Here is a 14,062-nt window from a genome sequence, read left to right as displayed (position 1 = left end):
GGGTGGAGGGACAAATCCTGCTTGATGTCCTGATGTCACTTATAGGTAAGGTCCAGGAGATTCAGCATCTGGGCACTCACAGAGTTCATTGTTTACATCCATTACATGGAGAAAATATTTCTTTTCTTTTCTTTTTTTTTTTTTTTTTTTTTTTGGAGACAGTTTTGCTCTTGTTGCCCAAGCTGGAGTGCAATGGCACAATCTTGGCTCACTGCAACCTTCGCCTCCGGGATTCAAGCGATTCTCCTGTCTCAGCCTCCTGAGTAGCTGGGATTACAGGCGCTCACCACCACGCCTGGCTAATGTTTGTGTTTTTAGTAGAGACGGGGTTTCACCATGTTGACCAGGCTGGTCTGAACTCCTGACCTCAGGTGATCCACCCACCTCAGCCTCCCAAAGTGCTGGAATTATAGGCGTGAGCCACCGTGCCCAGCCCCAGAAAATATTTCTATAACAAACTCTTGACAAATAAGTACTTCTATGCAAGATGACAAATATAAGTTTTATGAAGTCTCAGTCCATGAAAAAATATTTTTACCGGCCGAGTGCAGTGGCTCACGCCTGTAATCCCAGCACTTTGGGAGGCTGAGGCGGGCGGATCATGAGGTCAAGAGATTGAGACCATCCTGCCCAACATGGTGAAACCCCGCCTCTACTAAAAATACAAAAATTAGCTGAGGACGGTGATGCGTGCCTGTAGTCTCAGCTACTCAGGAGGGTGAGGCAGAGGAATCGCTTGAACCCGGGACGTGGAGGTTGCAGTGAGCTGAGATCGTGGCACTACACTCCAGCCTGGTGACAGAGCGAGACTCCATCTCAAAAAAATTTTTTCCTTTACCTGTGTCCTAATACATATTTATAAAAACCTGGGGAATATGAGTTAGAATAATATGTAACTGTGCATTTCTGTCTGTGTTTGAAAGATTTGACAGAGAAATGTTAGACTGGGTTATTTGTATCTGTGAGCCAGTCTCTTTAGTTTTACTCAGTCCTTTACAGGACAGTCTTGGCAAAAGTGTGTAAGAAATGCGGAGATTGAGGTTGGCTCCTTTGGAGAAATGTATTTATTGGTAACCTTTGATAAAATCAAAATTTGTGCTGCAGCTCCTCCTTATCTCTGGGACTCCTCAATATTTTTTGTTTTTTATAATTTTATTTTTTCTTTTCTTTTCTTTTTTTTTTTTTCTTGAGATGGAGTCTTGCTGTGTCGCCCAGGCTGGAGTGCAGTGGCGCAATCTCGGCTCACTGCAAGCTCTGCCTCCCGGGTTCACGCCATTCTCCTGCCTCAGCCTCTCCAAGTAGCTGGGACTACAGGCGCCGGCCACCACGCCCGGCTAATTTTTTGTATTTTTTTAGTAGAGACGGGGTTTCACCGTGGTCTCGATCTCCTGACCTCGTGATCCGCCTGCCTCGGCCTCCCAAAGTGCTGGGATTACAAGGGTGAGCCACCGCGCCCGGCCTATAATTTTCTTTTTCTAGAGAGAGTCTCGCTCTGTCGCCCAGGCTGGAATGCAGTGGGGTGATTGTAGCTCACTGTAACTCTTGGGTTCAAATGATCCTCCTGCCTCAGCCCCCCCAAATGCTGGGATTTACAGGCCTCAACATTTTTTTTTTTTTTTGAGATGGAGTTTTGCTCTTGTTGCCCAGGCTGGAGTGCAATGGCATGAACTCCACTCACTGCAACCTATGCCTCCCGGGTTTACAGGTGCGTGCCACCACACCCGGCTAATTTTTGGGTTTTTAGTAGAGACAGAATTTCACCATGTTGGCCAGGCTGGTCTCGAACTCCTGACCTCAGGTGATCCACTTGCCTTGGCCTCCCAAAGTGCTGGGATTACAGGCATGAGCCACTGCTCCCGGTCATGTGTTTTTTTTTTTTTTTTTTTTTTGAGACGGAGTCTTGCTCTGTCCCCCAGGCTGCAGTGCAGTGGCGCGATCTCGGTTCACTGCAACCTCCGCCTCCCGGGTTCAAGCGATTCTCTTCCCTCAGCCTCCCGAGTAGCTGGTATTACAGGCGCCTGCGACCACGCCTAATTTTTTTGTATTTTTAATGAAGATGGGGTTTCACCACGTTGGCTAGACTGGTCTCGAACTCCTGACCTCACACAATCCACCCACCTCAGCCTCCCAGAGTGCTGGGATTAAAGGCTTGAGCCACCGCCCTCAGCCTTTTTTTCTTTTTATCAGCTGAATTTAAGATTCAAAACATTTTTTAATTTTATTTTTAAAATTTTATGTTTTTACTTTCACAAATATAGAAAAAATGCACACTTCATAATCTTCACAAACTCCCCACAATTCTCGATAGGAAGTGTGTGTAGGGCACGAACACATCAAGCTGTAGATGGCAGGATCCTGGAAAAGAACAAAATTCTTTGAGCTCAGGCGCTGAGTCCCGCCACTCGCCTGGCAGCCCAGGCTAGGGTCCGCGCCTGCGCAATGGGAGCCGGCCGGCCAGGGAGGAAGTCGGAATGAAGGAAGCCCCGCCCCTTTCCCGGCTTCCTCCTCCCCTCGACTCTACCCAGCTTGCGCTCCCCAGCCACAAGTCGGTCGCGCTTTCCCCTTCAGTGCTTGGAGCTTTCTGCGTCCCTTCCCGCTGCGCCTGCGCGGTCCCGCCTCGCCCCACGCGCGGGCTCGCGCTTCGGTTTCCCCAGACCTGCTCGCAGCACCCTGCTCTCTTCCCGGTCCGGCCCGCTGCCCGCGGCGCCAGCACCATGGTGGGTACCGTGACGTCAAAAGGGGGCGCCCTCGGGGACCTCGCACGGTTGGGGCAGGGGGGTCTGGCCTTTGTCCCCCTAGGCTGGAGTTAGGTCCGGAGTTTTTATCTTCATCCTTAGTGCTGTACTGTTCCTCAGGTTCATTGAGGAGACACTGAGAACAAATGGGATTTTTTTCCATGATGAGGAAAAAAACCCCAACCCAGAGAGAGATTCAGTGGAGATAGCGGGAGACGGAAAAGTTAGACCTTAGAGCACTTCTCTGCCAGGCAAGCTTCGGCAGGGTGCGGGTGGGATATTTTCTACAGTTCATTGAAAGGACTGGGCAGGTACCCGAGAAAGGTGGTCGATTGAGAGAGCACACTGAGGAGGCCGACGTATGCAGGGCAGAGTCTCTCTGGGACTTTAAGTGATGGGCTCAGTGCAGTGTGCAGAATAATTTGGGCTCCAGCCTTTCAGCTCTGTCAACCAATTATTCTTTCCTGTGAAATTTTGAGAACTGTCAAGGATGCGGTGGGGTTCACAATACCAGTATTTAGTAATACTGGCAAGGGACACTCCTCCCTACCATGCTCCTTCCCACATGATGGTTTTCCGCCTCTCTCCCAATAGCTCTTCTATTCTTTTTTCAAGTCCCTTGTGGGCAAGGATGTGGTCGTGGAACTAAAGAATGACCTGAGGTAGGTACCTGTTCCAACAAGTCTGTTGGGGGTGGGTGTGCCCAGGGCCCTGGAACCTCTTTAATTTGAGAAATATTTGAGGGCTAGGCGAGGTGGAAGATGTACAGAAGAAATAAATGGATAGGGTGCAGTGGCTCAAGCCTGTAATCCCAGCACTTTGGGAGGCTGAGGAGGGAGGATCGCTTGAGCCCAGGAGTTTGAGGCTGCAGTGAGCAGTGATTACTCCATTGCACTCTAGCCCAGGCAGTAGAGCAAGACCCCATCTCTAAGAAAAATCTAAAAATTTAAAAATAAATAAATGCCTTGTGCCTTAAATTTACAGATAAGCTTGGGGATTGTATCGAGTATTGGAAAACAATACAAAGCAATATATAGTTTAAAGAGTAAATACAGGTCAGGTGCGGTGGCTCACGGGCTGGACGTGTGGCTCATGCCTGTAATCCCAGCACTTTGGGAGGCCAAGGTGGGCGAATCACGAGGTCAGGAGTTCAAGACCAGCCTGGTCAATATGGTGAAACCCCGTCTTTACTAAAAATACAAAAATTAGCCAGGCACGGTGGCTGGTGCGTGTAATCCCAGCTACTCGGGAGGGTGAGGCAGGAGAATCGCTTGAACCTGGGCGGCAGAGGTTGCAGTGAGCTGAGATCACACTACTGCACTTCAGCTGGGTGACAGAGTGAGACTCTGTCTCAAAAAAAAAAAAGTAAGTACTAGGCTGGCCATGGTGGCTCACACCTGTTATCTCAGCACTTTGGGAGGCTGAGGCAGGAGGATCACTTAAGTCCAGGATGTCGAGACTAGCTTGGGCAACATAGTGATGAGACCCCTATTTCTATAAAAAATTAGCCAGGTGTAGTGTGCATGCCTGTAGTCTCAGCTATTCGGGAGGCTGAGGTGGGAGGATCACTTGAACCCAGGAGGTCGAGGCTGCAGTGAGCCATGATTGTATCACTTTACTCCTGCCTGGGTGACAGAGGAAGACTGTCCCAAAAAAAGAACAGGCCAGGCCAGGCGCAGTGGCACATGCCTGTAATCCCAGCAATTTGGGAGGCCGAGGCAGGCAGATCACGAGGTCAGGAGATTGAGACCATCCTGTCTAACATGGTGAAACCCCGTCTCTGCTAAAAATACAAAAAATTAGCCAGGCGTGGTGGCAGGCTCCTGTAGTTCCAGCTACTTGGGAGTCTGAGGCAGGAGAATGGCGTGAACCCGGAAGGTGGAGCTTGCAGTGAGCCAAGATGGCGCCACTGCACTCCAGCTTGGGCAACCAGAGCCAGACTCTCAAAAAAAAAAAAAAAAAGAAAACAGAACAGGCCATAGGCCGAGCACGGTGGCTCATGCCTGTAATCCCAGCACTTTGGGAGGCTGAGGCGGGTGGATCATGAGGTCAAGAGAGCGAGACCAGCCTGGCCAACATGGTGAAACCTATGTATTAGATACACTACTGTGTATCTAATACCTAGCATAGGCCAGTTGTATGGTAAGTGCTTAAGGAAAGAAAAATAATATTTGAAGACCTATTGACTAAGCACTATTCTGAATACATTTATTGATTGATTTCTCAAACACTCCTAAGTGATATATACTATTGCTGTTTTACACATGAGGAAACTGAGGCTTAGATCAGCTATACCACTTGTTCAAATCTACAAAACTAGTAAGTGACACAGAACTCAAATATGATTCTGTCTAGCTTTTTTTCTTTTTTTTTTTTTTTGAGATGGAGTTTCACTCTGTCACCTAGGCTGGACTGCAATGACGTGATCTCGGCTCACTGCAGCCTCCGCCTCCTGGGTTCAAGCAATTCTCTGCCTCAGCCTCCCGAGTAGCTGTGATTACAGGTGCCCACCACCATGCCCGGCTAAATTTTGTATTTTTAGTAGAGACGGGGTTTCACCATCTAGGCCAGGCTGGTCTTGAACTCTCGACCTCGTGATCCACCTGCTTCAGCCTCCCAAAGTGTTTGGATTACAGGCGTGAGCCACTGCGCCTAGTCCTATTTTCTTTCTTATAATATTTATTTATTTAAAAATTAGAGATAGTGCCTCACTTTGTTGCTCAGGCTGGTTTCAAACTCTTGAGTTCAAGCAATCCTCTTGCTTCAGCTTCCCAAAGTGCTGGGGTTACAGGCATGAGCCAGCACGCCTGGCCCTGTACTTTTCTGTACAGTCCTTTAAATAATACGTATATTTAGGGCTGGGCGCGGTGGCTCACGCCTGTAATCCCAGCACTTTGGGAGGCCGAGGCAGGCGGATCACAAGGTCAGGAGATCGAGACCATCCTGGCCAACATGGTGAAACCCCGTCTCTAGTAAAAATAGAAAAAATTAGCTGGGCGTGGTGGCGGGCGCCTGTAGTCCCAGCTACTCAGGAGGCTGAGGCAGGAGAATGGCGTGAACCTGGGAGGCGGAGCTTGCAGTGAGCCGAGATCGAGCCACTGCACTCCAGCCTGGGTGACAGAGCGAGACTCCGTCTCAAAAAAAAAAAAAAATAATAATAATAATAATAATAATACGTATATTTAGGCCAGATGCGGTGGCTCACACCTGTAATCCCAGCACTTTGGGAAGTTGAGGTGGGTGGATGCCTGAGGTCAGGAGTTTGAGACTAGCTTGGCCAACATGGTGAAACCCCATCTCTACTAAAAATACAAAAATCGCCGGGCACGGTGGCTCAAGCCTGTAATCCCAGCACTTTGGGAGGCCGAGGCGGGCGGATCACAAGGTCAGGAGATCGAGACCATCCTGGCTAACACGGTGAAACCCCGTCTCTACTAAAAATACAAAAAAAAATTAGCCGGGCGTGTTGGCGGGCGCCTGTAGTCCCAGCTACTCGGGAGGCTGAGGCAGGAGAATGGCATGAACCCGGGAGGCGGAGCTTGCAGTGAGCTGAGATTGCGCCATTGCACTCCAGCCTGGGGGACAGAGCAAGACTCCGTCTCAAAAAAAAAAAAAATAAATAAATAAAAAATAAAATAAAAAAATAAAAAAAAAATAAAAAAATAAAAATACAAAAATCAGCCAGGCGTTGTGTTGTGCGCCCGTAATCCCAGCTGCTCGGGAGGCTGAGGTAGGAGAACCGCATGAACCCGGGAGGCGGACGTTGTAGTGAGCTGAGATCAGGCAACTGCACTCCAGCCTGGGCAACAGACTGAGACTCCATCTCAAAAAAAAAAAAAAAGTATATTTAAAATATTGATACCTGTTACCTCATTATCCTTTAGAAAGATGGGATCAATTGTATTCTCTTCCCAAAAGTGTCTTCCACATTTATTTTTTTGAGATGGGGGTCTCACTCTATTGTACAGGCTGTAGTGCAGTGGCACAACCATAGCTCACTCAGCCTCCTGAATAGCTGGGGCTATATGCCACCATGCCCAGCTAATTTTTTAATTATTTGGAGAGGCAAACTCTCACTGTGTTGCCCAGGCTAGTCTGAAACTCTTGGGCTCAAGCAGTCCTGCCACCTTGGCCTCCCAAAGTGCCGGAATTACAGGCGTGTGCCACTGTGTCTGGCTGTCTTCCACATTTCTATGTGAGATAATTTCTTCATGGCAGGGAATGGTGAGGAGAGGGACTTAAGGGCCTTTGTGTTTTAGAACACAGGTTTCCGTTTGTAGCACTGGCAATGCAAGTGGTATTGATGTGTATAGATTGGGGCCACAGAGCAAGACAAGTATGGAAATCACTAGCAGTCTTAGGCAATTTGGTGTGATGACTTGTTTTTGATTCTCCTCTTTTCTCCTTCCTGGGCCTTTTACATGGGAAGCCTAACTGTTGCATTATAACCCTAGGCCCTAAAGTACCTTTTTTTTTTTTTATTTTATTTTGTTTTTGAGACAGAGTCTTGCCCTGTCGCCCAGGCTGGAGTGCAGTGGCGTGATCTCAGCTCACTGCAACCTCCACCTCCCAGGTTCAAGCGATTCTCCTGCCTCAGCCTCCTTGGTAGCTGGGATTACAGGCATGCGCCACAACGCCTGGCTAATTTTTTGTATCTTTAGTAGAGACAGGGTTTCACCATATTGGCCAGGCTGGTCTCCAACTCCTGACCTCGTGATCTGCCCGCCCCAGCCTCCCAAAGTACTGGGATTACAAGTGTGAGCCACTGCACCCGACCCTAGTAACATTTCTTTTCTTTTTCTTTTTTCTTTTTTTTTTTTTTTTTTGAGACGAGTCTCGCTCTGGTCGAGTCTACAACAGGCCGGAGTGCAGTGGTGCTGTAACCTCCGACTCCCTGGTTCAAGTGATTATCCTGCCTCAGCCTCCCGAGTAGCTGGGATTATATGCATGCACCACCACGCCCAGCTCATTTTTGTATTTTTAGTAGAGAAGGGGTTTCACCACATTGGCCAGGATGGTCTCAATCTCCTGACCTTGTGATCTGCCCACCTTGGCCTCCCAAAGTACTGTGATTATAGGTGTGAGCCACTGCGCCCAGCCTTCTTTTTTTTCTATTTATTTATTTATTTGTTTTTGTTTGAGATGGGGTCTCACTCTGTCACCCAGGTTGGAGTGCAGTGGCGTGATCTCGGGTCACTGCAACCTCTGCTGCCCAGGTTCAAGTGATTCTCCTGCCTCAGTCTCCCAAGTAGCTGGGATTACAGGCGCCTGCCACCATACCTGGCTAATTTTTATATTTTTAGTAGACATGGGGTTTCACCATCTTCGTCAGGCTGGTCTTGAACTCCTGACCTCGTGATCCACCCGCCTCGGCCTTCCAAAGTGCTGGGATTACAGACGTGAGCCACTGCACCCGGCCTTTTTATATTATTTTTAAAATTTTTCATACAGACAGAGTCTCGGCCATGTTGCCCAGGCTGGTCTTGAACTCCTGGACTCAAGTGATCCTCCCATCTCAGCCTCCCAAAGTGAAGTGACTACAGGTGTGAGCCAACACGTGTGTGGCTTTAAAGTGACTTTTCTGTTGGGATGAGAAAGAAGATCTTTCTCCTTTTTTTTTCTTGAGACAGGGTCTCACTCTGTTGCCCTGGCTGGAGTGCAGTGGTGCGATCTCGGCTCACTGCAACCTCTGCCTCCTGGGTTCAAGTGATTCTTCCACCTCAGCCTCCCGAATAGCTGGGATTACAGGTGCACGCCACCATTCCCAGCTAATTTTTTGTATTTTTAGTAGAGATGGGGTTTCACCATGTTGGCCAGGCTGGCCTCAAACTCCTGACCTCAAGTGATCCTCCTGCCTCAGCCTCCCAAAGTGCTGGGATCACAGGTGTGAGCCACCATACCTGGCCAAAAGTTCTTTCTCTTACGTTTGTTGTCAGACCACTTTTGTGCTATGTATCTCCCCCTCCTTAAGGGACTTAATGACACCACTTTGTACAATTCCTAGATGTTATTTCACTGCTGGAGATGGTGGGGTGCTGTCAAATGTTTTTCAGCAGCTAGCAATATGGTGAGAACATTACTGAGGCAGTGGGTTTCAGATACTGGATGTTTGTTTTTGTTTTTGTTATTAGGCAGAGACTTACCCTCTGTCTCAAAAAAAATAATGATTGCCCAGTACTAGTTCGTTTAAATTAATTTCCTATAGCATATTTAGGTGGGTCTTTTCTTTTTTTTTTTTTTTTTTTTTGAGACAGATCCTTACTCTGTCGCCCAGGCTGCAATGCAGTGGCATGATCTTGGCTCACTGCAACCTCTACCTCCTGTGTTCAAATGATTCTTGTGCCTCAGCCTCCTGTATACCTGGGACTACAGGCATGCTCTACACACAGCTAATTTTTGTATTTTTATATTTTATTAAAAAAATATTTTTTCCTCCTGGTTCAAGTGATTCTCGTGCTTCACCTCCTGAGTAGCTGGGATTACAGGTGCACACCACAATGCCCAGCTAATTTTTGTATTTTTTTTTTTTTTCGAGACGGAGTCTCACTTTGTCACCCAGGCTGGAGTGTAATGGTGCGATCTCTGCTCACTGCAAGCTCCTCCTCCCAGTTCACGCCATTCTCCTACCTCAGCCTCCCAAGTAGCTGGGAATACAGGCGCCCGCCACCATACCCGGCTAATTTTTTGTATTTTTAGTAGAGACGGGGTTTCACCATGTTAGCCAGGATGGTCTCGATCTCCTGACCTCGTGATCCACCCGCCTCGGCCTCCCAAAGTGCTGAGATGACAGGCGTGAACCACCACGCCCGGCCAATTTTTGTATTTTTAGTAGAGATGGGGATTTGCCGTGTTGGCCAGGCTGGTCTCGAAGTCCTGGCCTCAAGTGATCCGCCCACCTTGGCCTCCTAAAGTGCTGGGATTATAGGCATGAGCCACCACACATGGCCCAGATGCTGGGTTTTAAAGACTTTCAGAATTTTACAAAAATTGGGGCAGAGAACTGCTAACTTTATTTTTGGCAAGATAAGGACATTTTTAAAACTGCTATTTATTACGATTATTTTTATTTATTTATTTTTCTTGAGATGGAGTCTTACTCTGTCACCTGGGCTGGAGTGCAGTGGCTCAATCTCACCTCACTACAACCTCCACCTCCCAGGTTCAAATGATTCCCCTGCTTCAGCCTCCCGAGTAGCTGGGATTACAGGCGTCTGCCATTATACCCAGCTAATTTTTTGTATTTTTAATAGAGATGGGGTTTCACGATGTTGGCAAGGCTGGTGTCGAACTCCTGACCTCGTGATTCGCCCGCCTCGTCCTCCCTAAGTGCTGGGATTATAGGCGTGAGCCACCGTGCCCGGCCACAATTATTTTATTTTATAACTTTAAAATAGAGATGAGGTCTTGCTATGTTGTCTGGGCTGTTCTCCAGCTGGCTTCAAGCGATCCTCCTGCCTCAGCCTCCCAAAATGCTTGGATTACAGGCGTGAACAACTGTGCCCAGCCAAAGGCTGTTTTTTTAAATTTTTGCACCATTCTCTCAAAGAGCACTGGTGTTTTGATAGCATTCCTCAAATAGCATTTCAAGGGGCTCGAGGATTGGGGAATGGAGAGGACATCACTCATGCCTGCATCATCAGGAGTAATGCTACCTACCTTTATCCATATATGGGGCTCTGATTCCAAAGCAATAAATGTTTGAAAATAGCTATCCTGGGTGACATTCACAGTGAGACCCTTTCTCTACAAAAAAAAAAAAAAAAAAAAAAAAAGGTCCAGCGCAGTGGCTCACGCCTGTAATCCCAGCACTTTGGGAGGCTGAGGCGGGCAGATCATGAGGTCAGGAGATCGAGACCATCCTGGCTAACACGGTGAAACCCTGTCTCTACTAAAAATACAAAAAGTTAGCCAGGAGTGGTGGCGGGCGTCTGTAGTCCCAGCTACTCGGGAGGCTGAGGCAGGAGAATGACGTGAACCTGGGAGGCAGAGCTTTCAGTGAGCTGAGATCGTGTCACTGCACTCCAGCCTGGGCGACAGAGTGAGACTCCGTCTCAAAAAAAAAAAAAAAAATCAGCTGGGCATGGTGGCTCAAGCCTGTAATCACAGCTACTCAAGTGGCCGCAATGAGCCATGATCATGCCATTTCACTCCAGCCTGGGCCATAGAGTGAGACCCTGTCTCAAAAAAAAAAAAAAAAAAAATAGCTGATGGTTTTGGGAGTCACACAGACTTGGACTGAAGTTCCTGTTTGTTCTAAACTCAGAAAGTTTAAAACAACCTCTCTGAGCCCCTGGAAGGTAATAACTACTTCGAAAGATGGCTGTAAAGATTACAAATACTATATAGAATACAGGTCTAGCTAGCCTTTACCAGTTGTTTAATGGTAGCTGTTAAGAATAGGTTGGTTTGGCCAGGCACAGTGGTTCACACCTGTAATCCCAGCACTTTGGGGAGCTGAAGTGGGCGGATCGCCTGAGATCAGGAGTTAAGGAACAGACTGGGCAACATGGTGAAACCCCGTCTCTACTAAAAATAAAAAATTAGCCAGGCATGATGGCGTGCGCCTGAAGTCCTAGCTACTCAGAGGACTGAGGCAGGAGAATCGCTTGAACTTGGGAGGCAGAGGTTGCAGTGAGCCAAGATCACACCGCTGCACTTCAGCCTGGGTGACAGTGAGACTCCATCTCAAAAAAAAAAAAAAAAAGAAAAAATGGATTGGTTTAGGGAGAGGAGATGTGGGGTTGAAAATAAACTACTCTGGCCGGGCGCGGTGGCTCACGCCTGTAATCCCAGCACTTTGGGAGGCCGAGGCGGGTGGATCATGAGGTCAGGAGATCGAGACCATCCTGGTCAACACGGTGAAACCCCGTCTCTACTAAAAATACAAAAAATTAGCCGGGCGCGGTGGCGGGCGCCTGTAGTCCCAGCTACTCGGGAGGCTGAGGCAGGAGAATGGCGTGAACCCAGGACGCGGAGCTTGCGGTGAGCCAAGATCGCCCCACTGCACTCTGGCCTGGGCGAAAGAGTGAGACTCCTTCTCAAAAAAAAAAAAAAAAAAAAAAAAGAAAATAAACTACTCTGTTAGTCGTCTTTCCTACTCCAGGGCTTAGGAATGCCCCCTTTTGGTTCTACCTTTTCTGACATCCTCAAGTCCTTGACTTCTCCCAGTCATGTTCTCATCCCAGCTCTGAAGTCACCTTTATGTTGACTTTGTTACAAACTAATTTGATTCTTCTCTCCCTCTGCCCTTGACAGCATCTGTGGAACCCTCCATTCTGTGGATCAGGTGAGATATAGCACAGGCCCAGAATTGGTTCCTGGAGGAGAGGGGAGAGCTTAAGGGTTGGGTTCTTACATCATGTCTCTAGGGTTAATAATGGTGTTCGTCGGCCAGGCGCAGTGGCTCACGCCCGTAATCCCAGTACTTTGAGAGGCCGAGGCCTGAGGTCAGGAGTTCAAGACAAGCCTGACCAACATGGTGAAACCCCGTCTCTACTAAAAATACAAAAAATCAGCCGGGGGTGGTGGTGGGCACCTGTAATCCCAGCTAGTCGAGAGGCTGAGGCAGGAAAATCATTTGTACCCAGGAGGTGGAGATTGCAGTGAACCGAGATGGCACCATTGTACTTCAGCCTGGGCAATAAGAGCAAAACTCTGTCTCAAAAATAATAATAATAATAATAATAATAATAATAATAATAATGGTGTTCATCTTCCTTTCCTAGTATCTCAACATCAAACTAACTGACATCAGTGTCACAGACCCTGAGAAATATCCTCACATGGTGAGTTGGGGTCTGTGGAGAAGAGGAAACACCTCTAAAGCAGGAGGCCCCTGGGTGGTTAGAGGACATTTTTAAGGGTGTTTTCATATTTGTCCATCTTTGTCTAGCTATCAGTGAAGAACTGCTTCATTCGGGGCTCAGTGGTCCGATACGTGCAGCTGCCAGCAGATGAGGTCGACACACAGTTGCTACAGGATGCAGCAAGGAAGGAAGCCCTGCAGCAGAAACAGTGATGGCTCCTCCTCCTCTTCCCCTCCCTTTCATTGGTGACCCATAACCCCAAGTCCCAGCCCAGAACCCCTAACCCCCAATACTTGAAGGGGTTTTGTTTTTTTACTAATGATGGTTTTGTGGGTTTTTTTTTTAAGGGATGAGTGGATGAGAGGAATAATAGGGAACAGCTATCCTCTCTTGAGAAGGGGAGGATAAGTAGGCTGGGAAACTTCAAAGCCTTCCCAGTCCCCAGCACCTGCCTTTCTCACTACTTCCCTGGAGATGGTAGGAGAGTTTCCTAGGTCTTTCCAGGGCAGCATGTGATTCATTTGGGGATGGAAGGAATCTGTCCCGCATCGGGAATAAAATTTATGATGCAAATTTGTGTTTTGGTTCTGTTAACTATGTGTTGGGCAGGGGGCTGGGACATGGAAAAGGATGTCGAATTCATCCAAGCCCCTGTTACTCTGTGTTAACCCAGCCAAGAATCCAACTCAGCTTCCCACTACTCTCCTTGGTATAAAGCATATAATACAGTTGCTCTACACCATGTTTCCCCAACATGCCCCTACCTGTATGTTCTCCTGGCCTTTTGCTTATACCATACCTGCAACTGGAGTGCTTGCTGTCCTTCCATTAATGTGAGTGTCATAAGATGCATTTCATGCTACCAGACTTCGCCAATCCAACCAAATCAGTACATGTTTACTGAATATGTATAGAAGATAAGTACAAGTGATGTAATTTATATTTTAGAGAAAAATTGTGACTGGGAATTACTAAATTTTACTTCATTCACTCATTCAGCAAATATGAGTTCATGATACAGATGAGACTTCTCAGCCTTAAGGGACCCTTAGAGACCATCTAGTGTGACCCTCCTTTTTTTTGTTTTTGAGACGGGAGTCTCGCTCTGTTGCCCAGGGTGGAGTGCACTGGCGTGGTCTCACTGCAACCTCTGTCTCCTGGTTCAAGCGACTCTCCTGCCTCAGCTCCTGAGTAGCTGGGATTACAGTCACCCACCACCATGCCCGGCTAATTTTTTTTTTTTTTTTTTTTGAGATGGAGTCTCACATTGTCACCCAGGCTGGACTGCAGTGGTGTGATCTTAGCTCTGCAATCTCCGCCTCCCAGGTTCAAGTGATTTTCTTGCCTCAGCTTCCCAAGTAGCTGGGATTACAGGTGTGTGCCACCATGCCTGGCTAATTTTTGTATTTTTACAAATACTCCAGCTCTGTCGCCAGGCTGGAGTGCAGTGGCACGATCTTGGTTCACTGCAACCTCCACCTCCAGGATTCAAGCAATTCCCTCCCTCAGGCTCCGGGGTAG

At 47.9% G+C, this 14,062-nt stretch overlaps 1 protein-coding gene across 2 annotated transcripts; it reads left to right on the top strand.

Annotated features, from left to right (window-relative positions):
- Positions 1-2,493: 2,493 nt before the first annotated feature.
- Positions 2,494-13,114, top strand: LSM2 (LSM2 homolog, U6 small nuclear RNA and mRNA degradation associated). 2 transcript variants are annotated; one of them, XM_003272125.2, is made up of 5 exons: positions 2,494-2,717; positions 3,330-3,397; positions 11,991-12,021; positions 12,461-12,520; positions 12,628-13,114. In XM_003272125.2, the coding sequence occupies exons 1-5, from the start codon at positions 2,715-2,717 to the stop codon at positions 12,751-12,753; spliced, it is 288 nt and encodes a 95-aa protein (XP_003272173.1). In that variant the 5' UTR covers positions 2,494-2,714; the 3' UTR covers positions 12,754-13,114. The 2 variants fall into 2 exon arrangements, with proteins under 2 accessions (XP_003272173.1, XP_030659369.1); XM_030803509.1 differs by having other exon boundaries at positions 2,504-2,717; positions 3,351-3,397.
- Positions 13,115-14,062: the final 948 nt, after the last annotated feature.

This window comes from Nomascus leucogenys, chromosome 22a (assembly GCF_006542625.1).
Source record: "Nomascus leucogenys isolate Asia chromosome 22a, Asia_NLE_v1, whole genome shotgun sequence".
Taxonomy (NCBI): domain Eukaryota; kingdom Metazoa; phylum Chordata; class Mammalia; order Primates; family Hylobatidae; genus Nomascus; species Nomascus leucogenys.
The sequence above is the reverse complement of the archived record's forward strand: the minus strand, read 5'-3'. Positions and strand labels throughout refer to the sequence as shown.

Coding starts and splice junctions, on each gene's coding strand:
- LSM2 (XM_003272125.2), top strand. Junction 3,398..11,990: donor GAACTAAAGAATGACCTGAG/GTAGGTACCTGT, acceptor TGCCCTTGACAG/CATCTGTGGAACCCTCCATT. Junction 12,521..12,627: donor CTGAGAAATATCCTCACATG/GTGAGTTGGGGT, acceptor ATCTTTGTCTAG/CTATCAGTGAAGAACTGCTT.